Below are 22,920 nucleotides of genomic sequence, written 5' to 3' on the forward strand. Positions count from 1 at the left end.
TCTGTCCCTCTCTCTCTCTCTCTCTCTCTCTCTCTCTCTCTCTCTTTCCTTCATTCAGGTGAAAATTTCACATGCTTTGATGTAAAACTATGTACAGCGCAAACTGCATTTTAATGACAATAAATGTTTCTTTTTGACTGTATATTGTAGGCTCATTTTCTTCACAGCACTCCATAAGCTATGTATGCCTCATGGGTAGTAACTTGGGCACTTCTTATTTTACATCCAGAAAGGTCTAGAAGATGTCTCTTGGAATTTTTAAGTCATTGAAGAGACTATGAAATTGAACTACTTTTAGTTGAAACAACTATGCCTCGACAGGTTGCCATCCTCTCTTAAAAGGACATATCCCCTAAAGTAGAACTGCACAGTGCCTTCAGTTTTCCCAAAGGTGTAGCAACATGAAAAAGTTTTGTGCACATCTCAACATCAAAACTAAAGATGATATGGGAACAAGTAGCATCATGAAATCATTTGTGTTTGCAAAAACAGTGGCTTCTGTTCTTAGGTTTGGCAGTCAAACATTGAATAAGTATATTAAATTTGACCCACTGTGATGTGTGTTGCTCCAGTTTTTAAAAGTGTGAAGACACAATGAGTATATGTTAAGGCAAAACAACCTGTAGATACTGTCGATCAGATGCATATGAGCTGGGAACAGCATATACCTTGCTTCTATATTGCTTCAGTTTCTGTAATGATCATGCTGTATGAACACACACTGTTCTGCATTTGCTGTGGAGAAAAATTTAACTGAAGGTCTCCAAATAAATATCTTACACTAAATTAAGAAAGGCACAAAGGATAGGAGTATCTAACACCACCATTCGTGAGGGATGAAGAAGCAGAAAATGGCAGCATAAAGTGAAATAGCATTGTGCATGGCGCATCCATTAAATCTACATTTATGTACATATTCTGCAGATCACCATACAGTGCATGGTAGAAATTCATTCTCTTTCCTATTCTACTCACAAATGGAGCGAGGAAAAAGATTGTTGATATGCTTCCATACAAGCCTTGGTGTCACATCTTGTCTTTTTGGTACTTACACAACATGATCATATGCTGGTTCTCTAAAACTTCTCAGTAGTGTTTTGCAAAAGGAATGCCTTTTTCCTTCCAGGGATTTCTATTTGAGTTCATAGAACATTCCTGTAATACTCACTTGTTTTTCAGACCTACTGGTAACAAATCTAGCAGCCTGCCTCTGAGTTGCTTCAGTGTCTTTCTTTAATCTCAGTTTGTGGGATCCTAAACACCCAAACTGTGCTCAAGAAGGGGTTGCACTAGTCACCTGTACATTGTCTCCTATGTAGATTAGCTACACTTTTCTAGTATTATCCTAATAAACTGAAGTCCACTATTCGCATTCCCTACTTCCAATATTTTTGCTCACTCCATTTCATGTTACTTTCCAATGTTACATGTAGATATTTAATCGACACAACTGTCTCAATCAGCACACCACCAATACTCCATTTGAAGATTACATGATTGCTTTTCATACTTATCTTCATTCATTTAAATTTTCTCAGATGTAGGTCAGGCTGCCACTCATTACACCAAATAAAAATTCTATCCAAGTTATCCTGTTTCATTCTAGTCATTCAAAGGTGAAACTTCACCATAAACTACAGTGTCATCAGCAAATAGTTGCTGATTGCTGGTTACCCTATTAGGCAGAATCATTTATGTACAGTCCTGTCACACTTCCCGTGGCACTCCTGATGGACCATTTGCCTCTAAAGAACACTCACCATCCAGTGCAATGTATTTGGTTTTATAATGAGGACACACTAAAAAGTGAGAACTCGTGAAGTTTTTTAAATAAAACAAACATTATTAGCACTTTATATCTTTATTTTCCACGTCTCTATATGTGGAGCCCCAGGCGACTGTGAGGCTCTCAATTGTGTGTGTAACACGGTGATGTGTAGCGTAACTGTGTCGGTACATGAGAAACAGCATGCTGTAATCAAGTTTCAAATTTGAAGAGTTTGTCCACACATGAGGTACTCTCTCTCCTTCAGTATGACAGTGCTAGACCATAGGGTGCTGCAACAATTGAACACCTTGGGTCCACTGTCTTCGATCATCATCCATACAGTCCTGACTAGGCCACATCCGTTTTTTGATCTGTTTCCAAATCTTAAATAACACCTTAGAGGACTTCAGTTTGAGAGTGTTAGTAGTAGTAGTAGTAGTAGTAGTAGTAGTAGTAGTAGTACAAGCAGTGCTGCTGCTGTGGTGGTGGTGGTGGTGGTGGTGGTGGTGGTGGTGGTGAAGGTGAAGATAACACAACAACCAGTCCCTGAGCATAGAAAATCTCTGACCCAGCTGGAAATCGAACCCAGGTCCCGTTGCATGGCATTCCATCATGCTGACCACTCAGTTATCGACGCAGACAAGAACAACACACAAAATGTGGTATCTCTTGCAACAGATGTAGAGTTCTCCAAATGAAGGTCAATGTTTCAATTTCTTGTACTCATTACCAAGATAGAAGGATAAGCTAAAATGTTCAAATAGTATTGCTCCCATTATTCAGTGAAATGGAAATGGACTCAGGACATATGCAAAGGATTTGAAGTTCTTTCACAGGAAAGACTCTTATGCTTGTGCTTCCATGAGATACATTTAAGAAATACTGATATACCTATGCTAAGTGGAACTTAGGTGCTGACAGAGCCACAGTTTGTTTTTTTAAAGAAAAAATGTTGCTGCTTCTGAAGGACAAACTCCCGTGTTCCAGATCATCTGCAGAACCATCTACATCTACACCCTATGAATCTCTGTTAAGAGCATGGCAGAGGTTAGCTCCCACTGTCCCAGTTATTAGGGCTCTCTCTTGTTCCATACACATATGGAGTGTGGGAAAAATGAGCATTCAAATGCCTCTTTGAGTGGTGTAATTGATACAGTCGTATCTTCAAGATCCCTATGGAAGTGATATGTTGTAGGGTGTTGTCTAATATCCTTAGTCATCATTTTAATGCCAGTTCTTTAAACTTTGTCAGTAGACTTTCTTGGAATGGTTTCTGTCTATCTTAGAGGCTGCCAGTTTAGTTCTTTCAACATCTGTGACTCTGCTGCAAGTGAAACAAACCTGTGACCATTCGTGCTGCCCTTCCCTGTATATATTCAATATCTCATGCTAGGTCTATTTGGTACATGTCCCACATACTTGAGCAATGTTTAAGGATTGGTCACCCATGTGATTTGTAACCAATTTCCTTTGAAGACTGGTTGCATTTCCACAGTATTCTACCAGTAAATCAGTCTGCCACCTGCTTTACCTGCGACTGAGCCTGTGGGTTCATTCCACTTCATCTCCCTACTAAGTGCTACACTCAAATATTTGTACGGGTTTGCAGATTCCAACTGTGACTCACTGATATTATATTCATTGGTTGCATTTCAGTAAGCTGCCAGTTATTATACCACTTTGAAATCTTATCAAGTTGTACCTGAATATTTGTACACCTTTTTTCAGACTACTTCATTGTAGAAAACTGCATCATCTGCAAAAAATGAGATATTACTATTGATGTTGTCTACAAGATCATTAATATACAACATAAATAGCAAGGGACCCAACACTCTTCCCAGGGTACACCCAAAGTTACTTCTACATCTGTTCAGGACTCTCCAATGAAGATAACATGTTGCATCCTCAATCCAGTCACATATTTCATCCGATTCCCAATATGATCATACTTTTGATAAGAAGCAAAGGTGTGGTCCTGACTCAAATGCTTCTCAGAAATTGAGAAATACTGCATCTACCTGCCTTTCTCGATTCATGGCTTTCCGGATGTCGGGAGAAAAGTGAGTTGGTTTTTACATGATCTTTGTATTAGAAATCCATGCTGGTTGGCATGGAGAAGGTTGTTCTGTTGGAGGTGCCTCATTCTGTTTGATCTCAGAATATGTTCCAAGATTCTACAACAGAAAGATATAAAAGATTTTGGACAGTAGTGTTTTGAATCATTTCTGCTCTGCTTCTTGTAGACAGGTGTGATCTTTTTCTTCCAACTACTGAGCACACTTTTTTGTTCAATGGATTCACAGTAGATTATAATTAACAAAGAGGCTTAATCATCTGCAAATTCTGTGTAGAATCTGATGGGTATTCCATCAGGCCCTGAGGCTTTCTTCAATTTTAGCAATTTCAGCTGTTCATCAACGCCACTGACACCAATACCTATTTCAATCATCTTTTTAGTGGTACGAGAATTAGATGAGGCAATAGCTCTTGGTTTTCCTTTGTAAAGGAATCTTTGATAACAGAGTTAAGCATTTCTGCTTTTGCTTTGCTTCCAGTTCCAATCTCGTCCATGAGTGACTGGACACTTCACTTTGGTGACACTAATAGCTTTTACATATGACCAGAATTTTTATTAAGGTCATTGACAATATTCTACGACAGTCATTGAAGGCAGCACCAGAAAAATCATAAGCTGCATAAAGTATGGTACTTACACTATAGCAGCACAAAATAAATGATACTGTTTTGCGTGTCAGAATGATAAATCAAAACCTACTGAAGGTAGCATGAAGTGTAGAAATCTCTACTGTAAAAACAAAAATAAACAATCTTTGTCTTGAAGATGGAAATTATCTGATTTTTCTTTGCAATGACAGGAGGTAAGAAGAGCTAGCACATCCAAATGATGGCTGTTTCAAAGACTTTTTGAATCTTTATTAATAAAAGCACAAAAATGTGAATGTGCTTCTGTGAAATCCATGAAACTTTACTGGTCATCCTGATTTACATCAATTGCAGTTTCCGTAAGATGTGTAGGCAAATGTCAGGGTGATTACATAAAAATTTACCTGTCTAATTTCCTCTTCACCATTCTTGAATCAAAGTTTGAGCAATGCATCTTGAATGACATCCTATACAGGGTATTAAACCTTAATCTTCTTTCATTCCATTTTGAGTGTGTAAGTAATAATCTGTGGCTAGAATAAACTGTTGCCTCAGAAACATCAGAGGCCCAACATATTTCGTGATTGATTTGGTACATTATTTTGTTTACTTGAAACTGTATTTTTTAAAAATTTCAGTTGAAGAAAGAGTGTATTCGGCTGAGGGACAAAAGTTCATCACTATATAATACACCTTTTTGTAAATACTGTGTGTTCACGTATCCACCCATGTTTCAAATAGCTATTTCCTATACTTAGGTTGGCTGAAACTACATCTCATTTCAATAACAAAAAGGAGGCATGCCACTGGAGACTAAATGGATTCACCAACTGTTATCCCCAAGCATTTTAACAGTATAATTTAAACAGGCAGTATGGGTTAGTATTAAGAATATCTGTGAATAGATTTGAATTTGAGTACAAATGTGCAAGACCAGTGAGATTCTGACAAGGTTTTTGAAATGTTAGTATATGAATTTATCCCATTTATAACATACCTTTCTTTTTCTTGTAGGAAGAGCAGTGATAAACTTGTCACTGAGAATCCTAACACCAAGTCGTCATGATCTCCTAATTGGATCAGTCATGTGTTGAGATTACTATTGTGTGCATGTTTTCAATCAAAACTGTTAGAATCATGATTTTTAAATTACATTAAAAGTGAAACCTCTCTCTCTTTCAGGTGGTTATTCTTACACTCAAGAAAGCAACACCCCATGTTTTGAGATTTCTTTTATGTGCACTTCTTATCTATGCAGGCTTTACATTTTGTGGATGGCTCATCTTGGGACCATATCACATGAAGGTGACTGTTATTTCTGTAATTATTTTTATCATTATAGCTTATTTGTACACTGAAAAGTATTATGTTGTTAACTGTATTGTTTCACCCACTTTACACTCAGCTTATACAGGGTGAGTCACCTAACCTTACCGCTGGATATATTTCGTAAACCACATCAAATACTGACGAACCGATTCCACAGACCTAACGTGAGGAGAGGAGCTAGTGTAATTGTTTAATACTAACCATACAAAAATGCACGTACGTATGTTTTTTAATGCAAACCTACGTTTTTTAATTATTATTATTATTAATGGAACCACGTTAGTTTTGTTAGCACATCTGAACATATAAACAAATACGTAATCAGTTCCGTCTGTTGCATCATCAGATGTGGTATCAGCATGATGGTGCACCTGCACATTCCGCAATTAACACTAGGCTGACCCTTGACAGGATGTTCGATGGGCATTTCATAGGACGTGGAGGACGCATAAATTGGCCAGCTCGTTCTCCTGATCTTACACCTCTGGACTTCTTTCTGTGGGGTACGTTAAAGGAGAATGTGTGCCTACAACCCCAGAGGATATAAAACATCGTATTGTGGCAGCCTGCGGTGACATTACACCAGATTTACTGCGCCGTGTACGACGTTCATTACGCCAGAGATTGCAATTGTGTGCAGCAAATGATGGCCACCACATTGAACATCTATTGGCCTGACATGTCGGGACACACTCTATTCCACTCCGTAATTGAAAACGGAAACCACGTGTGTACATGTACCTCACCCCTCGTGGTAATGTACATGTACATGTACATGTACATCAGTAAAAAAGACCAATAAAAAGGTGTTAGCATGTGGACGTAATGTGCTGTTCCAGTCTCTTCTGTACCTAAGGTCCATCGCCGTTCCCTTTGGACCCCTACGTAATTCGGTGCTCTCAGATACACATGATCGAACAGTGGAGGAGTGGTACTCAAGCGTCAACTTTAGGTTACAATATCTCCAGATGTAATTAACATTTTACAATGCAACAAGCGGCACTGATTATGTATTTGTTTATATGTTCAGATGTACTAACAAAACTAATGGGATTCCATTTAAAAAAATGTAGGTTTGTGTTAAAAAACATACTTCCGTGCATTTTTGTATGGTTTGTATTAACCAATTACACTAGCCCCTCTCTTCAGGTTCGGTCTGTGGAATCGGTTCGTCAGTATTTGATGTGGTTTACGAAATATATCCAGCGGTAACGTTAGGTGACTCACCCTGTATACTATTAATTGCAGGTTTATGAGACAGAGACATGCAGTTCAGTAAATGAATAACCAAACAGCAATAAGTTTGTCCACAAATAACACATACAGCTACAAAGCAGTGACTAAATACACAGAGCAAAACAAGAGCAGCCAAATTATTAATTTATTCACATAATATTGTCATCCTGTGGTAATAGGGTTCAACAGCTATGTGGCTTTGACATGTTTGCAATTTTTATGCAAAGTTTTCTGAGTTGTCCCCCACCTTTGCACTCTGGTCATCAATTCTACATCCATGTATATGCCTTGCAAACTGTTCTATAGTGCTTGACAGTGGCTACTTGTTGCCAGTTAACCACTTACTGTTCTATTCCATTCACACATGTGGTGAGGGGGAAAATGAATGAATGCCTTTTGTATTTTCCTAGTTTCTCTTAACTCATTCTCATGGTCCCTAAGTAAGAGGTACAGTGAAAGCAGCAGAATTATTATAAAGTCTACCATAAATACCAGTTTCCTAAATTTACCCAGTAGATTTTCCCAAAAAGCAGTATTTCTTTCAATCCAAACATTTCAATTCTGGTAGTCTGAGAATCTCCGTTCCCCTTTATTAGGAGCCGTACCAACCAGTTATGATATTAGCATTGCATCTCTGAATCCATACATTGTCCAATAGGTTTACTTGATAAGGACAGTAAACACTGGAACAAATGTGAGTGTTCTATACCACTGATTACAAATGCTTGTTCGCTTCTTAATATTATTCTTACATATTTACAGAATGTAATAGCTTCCAGGAGATTGCTATAACCTTTCAACCAGAAGCTATAGGCAGAGTATTATTGGTAGTCATTGTGGTACAATGTAAAATACCATCTAAAAATTTTGGAAGAGTGACGTTTACCCATCCATGTATATGTCTACTATTTGCAAATGTACTATGTCAGAAAAAGAGCCATTTTTCTGATAAATAGTTTTTGCTGAACCTGTGCTGGTTCTTCAGAAGAGGTTGCACTTCATCCAAAATATCATGTTGATTCAGGTTAGAAAGTGCCCTGGGATCCCATAATAGGTGGGCATTAGCGCTATTGTTTGCCAACAGCCTTGCCCCATCAGGTCACCGAAGTTAAGTGCTGTCAGGTTGGGATACCACTTGGATTGGTCTGCTGAGTGCTCTTGGCAAGCAGGGTGCACTCAGCCCTTGTGAGGCAAACTGAGGAGCTACCTGACTGAGAAGTAGCCACTCTGGCCTCGTAAACTGACATACAGCCAGGAGAGCAGTGTGCTGACCACATGTCCCTCCATATCCCCATCCAGTGATGGCTGTGGACTGAGGATGACATGACAGCCAGTCGGTACCATTGGGCCTTCCAAGGCCTGTTTGGACAGAGTTATTAGGGATATTGATTTGTAACCTTATGCATTTTTATTATTCTTTTTATAAACAGGAGGTGCGCTCACTTTATGTGAAGCTGTCTTCTGCAATAAAGATTCTCAATAAATATGAGTTACAGAACAGGATAATTCTGCAATATAATCAGTGCACTTACAATAAGAATTCTGCCCCAGACTGGTGTCTTGGTCATTATGAGTAGTCTTAATTGTTTTCAGTTTACCAATGACACTACACAGTATTGCTCTTGAAGCTAATAACAAGCTTGACAAAACAAACATCACATCAGCAAATACATGTCTGATTATTGCCCTGATCCGTCTGTCTAGAGATAAGAAAAGGAGCTGTCTAATGTTGACAGTTGCTTACATTAAAAATCAAGGTGCCACTTTTAAACCAGTGCTATATGGATTCCATCCTTCCCGTTACTGGTCAGTGAGTATCAAGAGATTGAGAATGGTGGTGCTGTGGCTGCTTCCTACTTGTCAACTTGTTCCTTCTTATTGAAGCGTGCAGGAATGTGAAACTAGTTGTCACAATGTGGATGTTAGGTGTAAAATGCTGTTGCTAAGTAGCTCTGACAGGACCAAAATGACAGGTAGTTGGGATCAGATGGCCTCTAAAAAGGCTGTGGAGAGACTGTGGAGGGCACAAGAGAAAAATTGATGCAATGTATAAAATTGCCAATGTGCTACATTGCAGTTAGTGGAGTCTGAAAAAATTTGATGCCGTAGTCCACCCTTCAGATGAGAAACATACAAAGTTCATCCAAATCAAACAAAATCGTAGTATTCTTTTTTTATTCCACACCCACCATGAGAAAACATGTGCTCTATCATGTGAAAACAGGATATAGACAAACATCACTGGCTGTCCCTGTGAACATAATGCACACAATTCATGTATTCTTTTAGTCATAGCAACTTGGGTTTGTAGCCAAATAGCAAGTTGTGTAGCTTATCATTAACTAGTGTAACTTTTTTGAAGATTGTTTTAAATTTATTTTAATAGCTCATCAAAAACTAGAGGATGCAATTTGCCATGCCCTGTTTTCTTGTACTGTCATCACAGAATCGCTAACAGCAGTCTTCAAAGCTAAAATTCGTTTACTTCCTTTCTGTTTTGTACTGGTAAACTCCACTTGTGCCTCAACTGATTAATGTGGTGAGTTTCCATTTAAATGGGTAACAGTGGAGACTGATCAGCAGAGTCTCCGCACATACGGAGACAAGAAGTTCGGAGATAACTTGATAGGACATGCTGGTGAGTTAAAAGCAAGTGTATAGAGTTCATTTTGGATATATACTCTGTACAGTCCTCTTAATAAACTTCAGTCCTTGTGTAGAAACAACCTAGCCAACCTCCTCAATTCACTGCACCATGAAACTTAAGAACATGACAAACTGAATGATAATTCCAATAAAGTTATTGGCTTTATCTCAAAGACTGTCTTGCTGTTAGATCTCCATGTTAGTCTCGCCTTTAACTCTGTGGCAGCTGCACCACAAAAATGCATGAACAGACCAAAGCTGCTCACAGCCCACGCAACTTGGATGCATCAGATATCTGTCGGCGTGCATACCTGCCGATAGGCAAAAGTGTGGCAATGTGTGGTGCATATGGTTGCAGATCAGCAGAAAAAGCAATGCAGTGTGAACTGAGCTGCTGTACAGTACATGCATTTTTACAGAGTCTGTAACTTCAATCTGCAAACCACTGGGGTCAAGCTTAATGCGAACTCCCCACAGACGCCTACGGAAGTTTGTTTGGTGCTTTCCATTTATATCCATCTTCTCTTCATCACTTCCGCGAAATACATGGTGCCACGCAATCATGAGAAAAAGGTTTGTTTCATTCCAGACATGCGTCCACTGTTCTCCCGCACTCACATAATCGTACAACACACATCACTGAGTAGTGTATGCCCTCTGGGATCGGTGTTAGAGTGGAACTGTTATGCAAATGCAATTATTGTTGTGATCACCGGTTAATGGAAACTGTGATCTAATTTCATTTTTGTCACGTGTTCACTCACTCATTTGGTAGGTTCTAAACAAAGTGCATGGGTGTGTCGGGAAAGTTGGCTCACTGTATGACTGACGTATAAGCAGCGATACCCACACATTCCCATTTCAACTGTACCCCTATGTTTAATCAGATAATTCTTGTAAAGGTTCTCGTGTACTTCAGGTGAAGATTCTCATACTTCAGCTGAAGATTACCACATGTATTATTTTGCCTCCTAGTAGCACACAACCCATTAATGAATCCTGTACAGAAACGTTGTCCCTTTCATCCATGCAGAATACAACACCGCCACAATAGGAAAATTTTCTTTCCTTCACCTACAGTGTAACTTCTGCATAACTGTCCCTAAACAGCCTTTTATGACATCGTTCTCTCCTGCCTGACTTTGCATTATTTCTCACATCTTCACAAACACCTTCAAATTTCACCATATACAAAATCATTTTCAATTTATTGTCACAGCTACTCATTATGATTATTTTCCCTGTTAACAGGTGGTCTTAACTCTTGTTGACAACACAAGTCTGTTCCCATAACTCTGGACTTGCTGTTCAGGTCAATTTAAGAAGGCATTGTAAGGGTAACTTCTGGATATGTTTACCCCTTCGCACCAACAAATTGTATATTCTTACCTTTTATTCCCATCCCTAAGACATACAAACTTCAATATTCTGGCAATTTTATCATTGTTGGTTCTGTCTTCCAACTAATGTATTTATTAATTTCATTCATCATAACTGATGTTGTTTTTAGAAAGTCTGCAACTGAGTCATTCACTGACCAGTTACGTATTTTTTCATGCATAGCATGGTGCATTTTGATGATGTACTCACTTTACTAGATAATCAAAATAAACTATCAAAACACATTGTTCTATGCATGAAAAGATACCTAACTGGCACAGTGTTTTATTATTTAAATAATGCATTTCTGCTTTGATCTCCAACAGCTATGTGTCATTGTAAGTAAGTTCCTTTACAGACTCTTCCTTGACTACCTGAAGACTGTTTCTGTTCACATTCAATCATCAGCCTCCTTTTCACAATTGAAGTTCTGTCCCATTACATCATTATTCTTAATGTAAACAGTTTGTTTGTTGTTGAGTATGTAATTTCCTGGTGCATTCCAACCTCTGGCTGCAAACTACTTTCTTAGAAAATGATGAAACATGAAGCTGGTATCATGTTGTGGCATCACATACAACCCATCTTTAGCCAGTCTTCTTACCTCTTAGCTATCTTTAATTATCTTTTATTGTCTATTCTTATTACGTATGATTATGAAAATTCAGTTAAATTTTTGTTGGTGATACAAACAGTTAAAAATTTTAATAGATTTCCTTCTTGTTGCAGTTCCGATCCCTAGCAAGCACATCTGAGTGTTTGTTTGCCCTGATTAATGGTGATGACATGTTTGCAACTTTCTCCATAATGTCTTTAAAATCACCAATGTTATGGTGGTACAGCCGAATTTATCTATATGGCTTCATTAGCCTGTATATATATGTTATTCTCAGCCTCTTCATATCAGTAATAATGGATGCATATGAAACAATAAAGGTAAGTACTGTTCATTTTTAATGTTGCATTTCAGACAACTTCAGATATAACACATTTCTCCTCATCGGGATCATTACAGTATGGTGGCCCACATACATTATGCTTTTACACAAAATTCTTTTATAAGCAACCTGTTGTAAGGAACCTCCTTATTATTGTGAAATTTCTGGTTTGTCTAGTTCACCAAACTATCTTTAAGGAAGATGCAGAACTGCTGGAATATTAATTACACCATCTGTTAAAGTTTGTTGCATGTGTGTAAATTCAGCCAGCTATTCACGAAGGGAATCTTAGCTCAGATTGCAGTGCTGTTTTCTCATATAAAGTTCCTCGGTCAAGCTTATGACAGTATCTCGGGAAATCTCAAAGTTTATGAGGTACTAATCATTGACAGTTTATGTTCTGTGTCCATAAATAATTACATTGGACCTATGTTCCAGTTAATTAATAACACCCAAACAGCATATTTAATTAGGCTCATTGCTGTGGTGTTCAAAAAGTCAAGTGAGTTGATTTACTACAGCTTCTAGTTTTCAGGATAGTAAAATTAACTCATCATTTGGTATTAATTGGAATGTATGCAGTGTGTACATGAAAGTTTCACAGCATTATAGATTATTCTCAGCTTTGTGGGTACTCTGTATATAAATGTTAGGATTACTATAATTAAAATTTTGGACCTTAATTACAATAAATTGCAATTTGATTTTGCATGCAACTAAAGGCACAGGGTAGAAAAGTTCTGCATATGTGGCACTGACAATGTTAAACCTGTAATGCTTTGGTCATTATATGTGTATTATGTGATTAGGTGATGTTACTTACAATATTTGCATTACTCTAACTTCATACTTTTACTTATGCTGATCATGTTCTTTTTATGTTACTTTCCTTCATACCAGCTTTCCTTTCCTGTTTCTTTCAGTCTCATAAAGAAATCAAGTCCTTTCTTATTACTATACAAAGTGTCACACTAGTCAAAGCACTGGACTTTTCTTCTGGAATAGGAGGTTCAAATCGAGGTCTGGCCATTCTGGTTTAGATATTCCACCTGCCTCTAAATCACTAAATGACAAAGCTGGGATTGCATTGGCTAATAATCATTGTTGTCCAATGTGCATTTATGCTCACTCTCATGAACTCATTTTTCATAGTATATTGTAAATTTCCTTTTTCTCCCTCCATCCCATAAGGGCCAAATTTGGGACATTATAGTTTTTGTTACCACAGACATTAGAGGGAGTCATTGCAGTTTAATATTGTAACAAGAACATCCCCAACAACAACAATATTAATAATTGATGATTAGCATTGCTTCTGATACAATAGAGAAGTTGAAAATAGCAAGTTTCAACCTTTTGTTCTGAGGCATCGCACATAAAAAGATTTTTGTGTAATATTAGTTTGGAAAACTGCATTGTTATGTTTCTTTCATAACACAGTAAAACAGTTTTATTTTATTTCAGCTGTACTACAAGACAGGATTTCCAAAAAATGACCTTCAGATATTTGTTTCTTCTGGAAGAGATGAAGCTGTTTCAGCAATTCAAAATGAGTCACTATCAACAACATTATCATCCCTCAGTGATTTTATTGACAGGATATGTTGTTGCCAAAGGTAATAAAAATCATTTTAGTAAAATGAATTTCAAACATCACTTGTGCTGTCTCGATTTTGATTCTCCGCAGTGTCCCTAAATAATTTCAGTTGAATATTACAGAATAATTGCATCATTCAGGATGTTCTGTCCCCTGCCCTAACTAGTATGTGCTCTAATGACCACACGCTTTCTCCATTTCATTTTGAGTGTTGACAGCACTCGGTAGGGTGAGTGGCAGTGTGATGGGACAGAGGGGCCGATGACACACGGGTGTTCGAGAGTAGTATTTTATTCAACTTCAAATACACATTGTGTCATTAGTAATGGATGGCATACACACAACTCCAGCAAATCTGGCCGGCTTCCAACCTGTCGGAGTTGCACACGTAGGTGCCCTACGTTGCCAACTCCCGACTGGGCAGCACCGGGCAGTGTGTCCGTGGGCCATGAGCCCACCATCAGCACCACATTTCTTGCTGCAAATGCATTCTACTGCAGAATGGCTGCACCCAGAAACTCAGGGCCGTGCTTGCATCCACTGTGGAGTCAGCTGAAGAACGCTGTGCACCGGACGTGACCAACCTGGCAGGATTCTGGTAATGGCAGAGCAGCGGCACTGTGGCACCAAGTTCCATGAGGGGACTTGGTGCGATTGGAGGGAGGGGGGGGCGCTTGACTAACACAGTCTTTAACCCATGACTGCAGCTGGCGGTGATCAGTCTCGGCGTCTAGCATGGACCTGGTGGTGCGGCCATAGTGCTGAACTCCAAATGAATCTGCCTCAAATTCACTCCTATTTACATGGCTGTGAGGTGCTTTTGTTGCACACCTCCTCCCCTCTCCTCCCCAGTCATGTAGTTCACAACGTGGGTCCCTAGTGTGGTGACGTCATTCTATCTGCTCTGGCTATTATCACTGGGCTGTGCAGGTTTTGCCAAGCACAGCTGGCCCATGTTGCAACCCTTCTGTGTGTGTGTGTGTGTGTGTGTGTGTGTGTGTGTGTGTGTGTGTGTGTTGTTCTAACCTATGTTGCCAGATTATGCTTAACAGCCTGTGGTTGCTACTGCAACACTTTGCAGTGGCTTCCTTACAAATTCTTAAAAGTTCAATGAAAAACTATATAGTGATACTACTGCCACATTCCATGAGGAAGACCCAGGACCAGTTCTCCACTGTGATCACTTCCAGCCTCTCATGATGATACCAGACTGGCATATTTAACACTATACATTTACTACATTAAATTTTATGGCTGCCTCCCATCTTCATTAAGCTCTACAAATTTGTTTTCCTCTGACATTTAACCTGTATATTCCTCATGCACTTAAGACAGCTATTTTCACATGTGAATCTCTCCTTGTCTAGCTTAATCTGACATCATCTTTAAAGGGTCCCTTGTCCTGCTCGTTATCTGAAATACTATGAAACTTATTTCACTGCTAGGCCTCTTGCCATGCTTACACACAAACAACTTCTGGCTCTCCATCCCACACGTAGTGACTAAAAATGACTCCACAAAGCATTGTCTGGGTCAGTTACTCTTATGCCTGGCATCTCATCTGTCTGTCCGGTGGTTTTTAAACCCTGTTTTTTGGAACAACATCCAGGACTATGTCCTTGTCCAGTCCATTCACTGTTTGATAAGGTTGCACATTATCATCCATAAAAATGAAGTAGAGTACAAATCTAACCCTACAAAGACAGCCCTGGGGAAGGAGTATACTGTTACAATAACATTGACCAGTAAGTGCACCGTATTCAAAGATTTGAAGGTCAGTACACCCAAGTAATGTGTGTGTCCCCATACCATAACATCTGGGACATCAAAATGATCATGTTCAACAATATTTCTGGGTGCATTACTTCTTCCCACCTGTCACCATATGATAGTACATGTTGCACCCATGGGAACATTGTCAAACATGATCATTTTGATAGTCTAGGTGTTATGGTTTGGGGAGGCATAATTGTGCATGGGCACACTGACCTCCAATTGTTTGAACATGGTACGCTCTCCAGTCAACATGGTGACACTTCCCCATGTGCATCTTTCCAGGAGTGCACTTGGATGTGGGTTCTTTTATATGGATGGCAATGCACAACCTCATCTAACTGTGCAAGTGGAGGAGCTCTTGAAATGAAAGGATATTCAGCAAATGGACTGGCCTTCCGTTCCCCACACTTAATTCCCATTTATCACGTGTGTGATGTGTTGGGGAGGCTTACTGCAGCAGATCCACATGCACCAATGACCATCCAGCAGTTGTCAACCACACTGGTGGTGGAAGGGAATGTCCCACCACAAGAACTTCTTACCAACCTTGTGGAGAGCTTGGGAGTATATTGCAGAGAATGCACTGCTGTCAGTAGTGATCATACACCATAGTACAGAACCATATATCAGCTTTTGGTAAGTCCAGGGGACCATAATATATCATGGTAATTTCAATGTAATTGTTGTCTTTGAATGTGTCATTTCTGTTCATCACATTGTGTTTCTTTCAGCTACCTTCAGTACTGCAACAGTTTTTTCTATGTATGGTCAAAGTTCCACCAAGCTGTTGTACTTGGTAGCTATTTACATCACACTTTATAAATTGATTCATTTATTCTCTCATTTGTTGTTTGAATTTAGAATGTTTAATAATATTATCATTGTACTTGGATCTGTGTTGCAATAAAGTCAGTTATGACGAAGATAGACAAAAAGTTTATTTGCAGATTACCATCTTCCCTGTATTCCTTAAATTGAAATGTGACTGTGGAAACTCCAAGTTGGAATATCAACAATATGAGGGAAAGGGTAGATTGCTACTCACTGTAAAGATAAGTTGAGTTGCAGTCAGTCACAATAAAAATACTGTTACACATTTAGCTTTCAGTCAAAGCTTTCTTCAGAAAAATGCTCACACGCATGCGCACCTCAGGAACACTTGACTGGCATCTCCAGCAGCTCAGACAGGAATGCAGCTGTTATGTTGAACAAAAGCAGCAATCTGGAGGGGGCAGGAAAAGTCTCCTCTCCTCTCACCCCTCACCCCCCTCCCTGTCCCTCCCCTCCCCAATCTCACATTCCCCTTCCCCCCTCCCTGTCCCCTTCCCCCCTCCCTGTCCCCTTCCCCCCTCCCTGTCCCCTTCCCCCCTCCCTGTCCCCTTCCCCCCTCCCTGTCCCCTTCCCCCCTCCCTGTCCCCTTCCCCCCTCCCTGTCCCCTTCCCCCCTCCCTGTCCCCTCCCCCCCTCCCTGTCCCCTCCCCCCCTCCCTGTCCCCTCCCCCCCTCCCTGTCCCCTCCCCCCCTCCCTGTCCCCTCCCCCCCTCCCTGTCACCTCCCCCCTCCCTGTCACCTCCCCCCCTCCCTGTCACCTCCCCCCCTCCCTGTCACCTCCCCCCCTCCCTGTCACCTCCCCCCCTCCCTGTCACCTCCCCCCCTCCCTGTCACCTCCCCCCCTCCCTGTCACCTCCCCCCCTCCCTGTCACCTCCCCCCCTCCCTGTCACCTCCCCCCCTCCCTGTCACCTCCTCTCCCCTCGCCCTTTCCCATCTTCCTGTCCCCTCCTCTCCCCTCGCACTTTCCCATCTTCCTGTCCCCTCCTCTCCCCTCGCACTTTCCCATCTTCCTGTCCCCTCCTCTCCCCTCGCACTTTCCCATCTTCCTGTCCCCTCCTCTCCCCTCGCACTTTCCCATCTTCCTGTCCCCTCCTCTCCCCTCGCCCTGTCCCCTCCCCCTGTCCCCTCCTCTCCCCTCGCCCTTTCCCCTCCCCCTGTCCCCTCCTCTCCCCTCGCCCTTTCCCATCTCCCTGTCCCCTCCTCTCCCCTCGCCCTTTCCCATCTCCCTGTCCCCTCCTCTCCCCTCGCCCTTTCCCATCTCCCTGTCCCCTCCTCTCCCCTCGCCCTTTCCCATCTCCCTGTCCCCTCCCCTTCCAGATTGTTGCTGTCATTCAATGTGATGAATTCTGGTCCGAACAGACAGAGATGGCAATGAGGTGTGCATGCTTGTGTGAACAATGTCTGTGTGTTACATGTTTAGCTTTCAGCCAAAGCCTTCTTCAGAAAAGAAAATAGTCTTTTCACTGTGCATGTCTGCAATTCAAATGTCCCATTTTATGGTGAGTAGCACTCTATTATTTTCCTTCTATTGTTAAACTAAAATGTGTATTTTTAACAGAATTTGTCCAGTAAATACTCGAAATAGCTATTTGGTCCACATTTCTGTACCTCTAATGAGACATACAATACCAGAATTCTTTACCCACGTGTGCCATAATGTGTTTAAAAATGGAAAATCAAGGACCAAATACTGACAATATTATGAAAAGGATAGATCGGCACTCTCCATATAATGGAGATGCTGAGTCACAGATAGGCAAAACATACACTGCTAAACATGTAAGCTTCCGGCCAAAAGGCCTTCTTCTGAATTGCGCCCCCCCCTCCCCCCCCCCCCCCCCCCCCCCCCCCCACACACACACACACACACGTGGCTACCTTCATAAAGGCAGTCAAGTAATTGAGACTTACCAGAGATTTCCTAGTACACACATTGGTGGTGGTGGTGGTGGTGGTGGTGGTGGTGGTGGTGGTCTGTGTATACATTGAAAACAAAAAACATTTTGTATGCTATTAGCTCTGCTGTTGCATTCAGCTTCAAAACTTATGTGGATGTTCAGAGTTTGTGATAATATTTGTAGTTGTGTGGATATTATGATACTGTTCAGACTATTACACTACCCTTTTCATTTTTTCAGGAAACCATATGTGGCGTTGGAGTGTACAGATTCCAGTGGTTTAAAGTCTACGTACACACATGTTACAAATGCAAACTGTATTTAGACACCTAAGACATTTCTGAATTCTTTGAAACATTTGGTGCTAAATATTTTGTGAATATTGTATAATCATTTTGTTCTGTTAACAGTTTTGAGCAATTGTAGTAGTACACTGTCTACAAGCGAGTATCATATTATGTATATAGCCACAAACTAGTCTTTGTGTAAAATTTATATAAACATCTGGAATTTTTATAAGTGCTCTTCTCTCTTTAATTGAATTAGTGTTCCCCTTCCAAAATATGCTCGTGTACTCTGTCCTAATCCTGTAAGAAACCTCACCAATCTAAATGACTGTATATCATGAAAATGAACAGAAAACACACAAGAAAATGGAGAATTAAAATCACTAATAGTGTGAAAATCACCTTGGCCAGTAACTGAATGAACGAAATAGTGCTGTACTGTTAGCAAATCAGTAGTATGTAGTATCATCCTGATAAAGACCTGTTACTGCAATAGCCAAAACATTTGAGATTGTTCATATGATAGTCACAGATCAAGGAGGAGTCTGTTGAAACCCAAGTTCATATGTTTTCTAGTTGTGACTACCTTGAGATTTGAACAGAAATATTGTTAGCTCAGAGATGGAATTAGTGACCAGTATGTAACTTCAGGAAGCAACATCATTAGTATCGCCAGTAGACAAACATAAGAGTGATGATACCGTCCTAGCTGTTTGAAATACTAGTTCATTTCTCTAGGATGAGAGGGTTCAGGTTACTCAAACCTCACAATGAAAGGAAACCACCCATAGTGAGGTCTACCCTTATCATCCGTACATGTTGTTAAAATAGGTGAAAAACAAAAGAACATAAAATAAAAATTCACTTAAAGTTACACCTCCCCCCCACCTCTCCTTTTCACTTGCATTCAGCTAAACACATACTTAACCATACAGAATGTAAAATTGCAATATTGTCAATTTTAAAATGTGCAGTTAAAATCCTGGTTGGTCTGTAGTGTGGCTGGCTGATTACTTATAGAAAACCCAGAAAGAGCCACTTGCCCAGATAACACATTAAAGCAACGTTCCTAATAATTTACGCAGAAAGTTACACACTTGACAAAATCTTAGGTCATGTCACATTCATCCCACCATCGGTTAAAACAGATCAGAGGGTAATTTAGCCATAAGCACTAAGTCTCATAGGGTCATCTTACTGGAGCAGGAAGCTATGTGTCATCAGATTGAGCCCTAATTTTAGTTGAAGGATGACTACTTAATCTCACCTCAGTTGCCAGAAGGATGTGTGTAGTAGTCAGGTAATTGATTTTATTAGCTGTATTTTAGTGTCTATGTTGTTAACTCTGTATTGAACAAAAACTGAGATGTGAAGGACCATATGAGTACAGGCAGGTCTCCATGTAAGATGGAGCTGTCTAAGAATATTGTGCCTCTAAACACTATTGTACTCTTTTTTTTTTTTTTTTTTTTTTTTTTTTTTTTTTTTGTATGTCAAAAATTTGCCTTTTAGATGCCGTCTACATAAGAAAGTACATTGTGTAGCCAACTCCAGCAATGTGACATTGTTGATGGCAGATCAATACAGCCTCAATCTGCACTGAAAACAGCTAAGAAGCTTTCTGGTCTCTAGGATCCAGACTAGGCAACAATTTATCATACATTCCAAAGTGAAGCCATAGAGAATGCCACTAGCATGTCAGATCCTCAGTCTTTTGAAGACCAGGTTGGCAATGGCTGGCATGCTGTTTAGTACCCATGTTAAGGGCTTTACGTAACAGCTGCTGATGTACTGACAAATGTATCCGTTCAAATAACTTAAGTCCCACACAGTTTTTAGGGTGGCTATCACAGAGATCTTTTTTGCACATCTGCAGCACTTGAGGCTGCCTCTAACAAGATAGGAGTTGGAGAACTTTCATTTAGCACTTCTTATCCAAAAGGGCCACAAGAACTATTATTTCTTATCCAGTACGTCCATTTGAATTTTATGTCTTATTTCTACTGCACAGAAAGAATATAAAGATAAATTTGAAAAATGCTGATAATAGATCTTCCTTGCTTTGTCCACTGATAGTCTTACAATTATCAGTGTTCGTAATAGACACCTACACTGATCTGACAAGTTATGGGATAGTGATATTCACATAAGCATATGGCAGTAATGTCGCATACACGAGGTATAAAAGGGCAGTACATTGGTGGAGCTATCATTTGTATGTAGGTGATTCATGTGAAAAGGTTTCTGATATGATTAGGGCCACACTGTGGGAATAAACAGACTTTCAACTTGGATTGGTAGCTGGAGTTACACATGGGACATTACATTTTGGGAATTGTTAGGGAATCCAATATTCCGCAATCCACAAAGTCAAGAACATACAGAGAATACTACATTTCAGGCATTACATCTCATTATACAACACAGTGGCCGTTGGCCTTCACTTAACAACCGAGAGCAGTGGAGTTGGCATAGAATTGTCAGTGCTACCAAACAAGCAACACTGTGTGAAATAGGTGCAAAAATAAATGTGGGACAGACAACAAACATGTTCATTAGAACAGTGCCGTGAAATTCAGCATTAATAGTCTACAGCAGCAGACGACCGATGTGAGGGCCTTTGCTAACAGCATATCACCTGCAGCACCTCTCCCAGGCCATATTGGTTGGACTCAAGACAATAAGAAAACCACAGCATGGGATGCAAGTCAACAAGGCACTGTGCAAACTGGTGGTGAGTCCACAATGGTGTGGGCTGTGTTTATGTGGAATGGACAAGGTCCTCTGGATTTTTGGCTATTTGGAGGTTGTTTGCTGTCATTCAGGGACATAAAGTTCCCAAACAGTGATGGAATTTTTATGGATGAGCGGGTGCCATGTCACCAGGCCACATTCGTTTGAGATTGGTTTGAAGTACATTCTGGACAGTTCAAGTAAATGGTTTGGCCATCTGAATTGCCTGATATGAATCCTGTCAAAAATTTATGGGAAATAATTGAGAGGTCAGTTCGTGCACAAAATCATGCACCAGAAACTCTTTCGCAACTATGGATGGCTATAGAGGCAGCATGGCTCTATATTTCTGCAGGGTACTTCCAACACCTTGGTGAGTCCATGCCACATCAAGCTGCTGCCCTAAGCCAGGCAAGGGGAGGTCCAATGATTTTAAGTGGTATCCCATTACTTTTGTCACCTCATTGCATGTTTGCTGTGATGCTGGTAAATTCCAGTTGTGGATCACACATCATATGCTACTATCAAGAAAGAATAAGTGTGTTCAATGAGTATTGTGCTACAAGACATCAAACAGGCCAATATTATCCATGCCAAATAAATGTAGATGACAATAGGTGACCTCAAAACCCATCACTGTGCCCTAATGATATTTGCGGTCACTCTTTAACTGGGTGCAATGGTTTTCATTTGCCATAAAGAGCTTTCAGCCAGTTCTCCAGCTGCAGAAATCAGGAAAACTAAATGAGATAAGGATCTACATAAGTGAGGCCGCCAAAGATAAAAATCCACCATGGATGATACATATCAATCACACTGTTGGCATCAACAACCATCAACCTGTCCAGCTGCTAGTCTATTCTGGGGTGTCATTTTCTGTGTAATCAGGTGGTTGTCACCAGCTGAAGAAGATTGTTTATGGATTGAAAGACCATTCTACTGAAGGTTGCAAATGGAAAATTCATCCAGCTTATTAGCTGGTCTTGTGTTGTAAAAATAACTATCAGTGATAGAAAACAGCCCTCAGAAATTTTAGTTTTACCAGAATGCAGCCATAATACAATTTTTAGATGGGAATTCTTGCAGGCATCACAAACACTCGTAGACTGTGGAAGACTGGGCCTACCCATTGATGAAGTTACTCTGTGTTCATGCAACAGTGGCTCTGGGTGATTGTGTACCACTCAAGACACACTTATCCCACTGTGATCAATGAGACAAGTTCATGTCAACAGTTTGTGTGCTCAGTTAAACTGTGAAACTCTAGTCGAGTGTAGAAAGGCACTCAGACTCTCAATAGAAATCTATATGCCAATGACAGTCATAATCTGTGGGTCACCCATTCCTGTGAACAGCCACAACCCATCCCAAGGGGAGGCACACAGGGTCAGTCAAACTCATCCAGGGAGGTCAGCTCAATGCCATCAATGGAGAATCAGGGCTACACTACCATCATTGATTACCCACCAGAGGAATATATAACCAAGCTGCCAAAAGGTCCTGACTTGATCAAGGAACCTCATTGTGTGTTGTTCATTTTGTGTCAGTTTTTACACTGGAGATCATCTTCCATCCATCACTGCTCATATGATAGCTCCATCTGAACCACACACACTTCAGAAGGAAGCTGAGAGATACCATTCAGCATAAGAGTTCTTGTTTCTCCCCTGTGGTCCTCACAAAGAAGAAAGATGGCATTTCTGTATCTATTACAGGCACCTAAACAAGTTCACCAAACAAGATGTACACTCATTCTCACAAATAGGTGACAGCTTGGACTGTAGGATGAAAACAAAGTATTTCTCCTATATGGATCTGTAGGGTAGATACTGACA

The 22,920-nt window shown here is 40.3% G+C and overlaps 1 protein-coding gene across 2 annotated transcripts in view; it reads left to right on the plus strand.

The window, feature by feature from the left end:
- Positions 1-18,584, plus strand: part of LOC126299306 (mucolipin-3-like) — a 180,953-nt gene extending 162,369 nt beyond the window's left edge. For both annotated transcript variants that reach the window (XM_049991107.1, XM_049991106.1), the window contains 4 exons: positions 5,618-5,740; positions 11,756-11,962; positions 13,429-13,580; positions 18,306-18,584. In XM_049991107.1, the coding sequence (XP_049847064.1) occupies positions 5,618-5,740; positions 11,756-11,962; positions 13,429-13,580; positions 18,306-18,390 (567 nt within the window). In that variant the 3' untranslated portion in view covers positions 18,391-18,584. The remainder of the gene's footprint in view (positions 1-5,617; positions 5,741-11,755; positions 11,963-13,428; positions 13,581-18,305) is intronic.
- The last annotated feature ends 4,336 nt before the right edge of the window (positions 18,585-22,920 follow it).

This window comes from Schistocerca gregaria, chromosome X (genome assembly GCF_023897955.1).
Source record: "Schistocerca gregaria isolate iqSchGreg1 chromosome X, iqSchGreg1.2, whole genome shotgun sequence".
Taxonomy (NCBI): domain Eukaryota; kingdom Metazoa; phylum Arthropoda; class Insecta; order Orthoptera; family Acrididae; genus Schistocerca; species Schistocerca gregaria.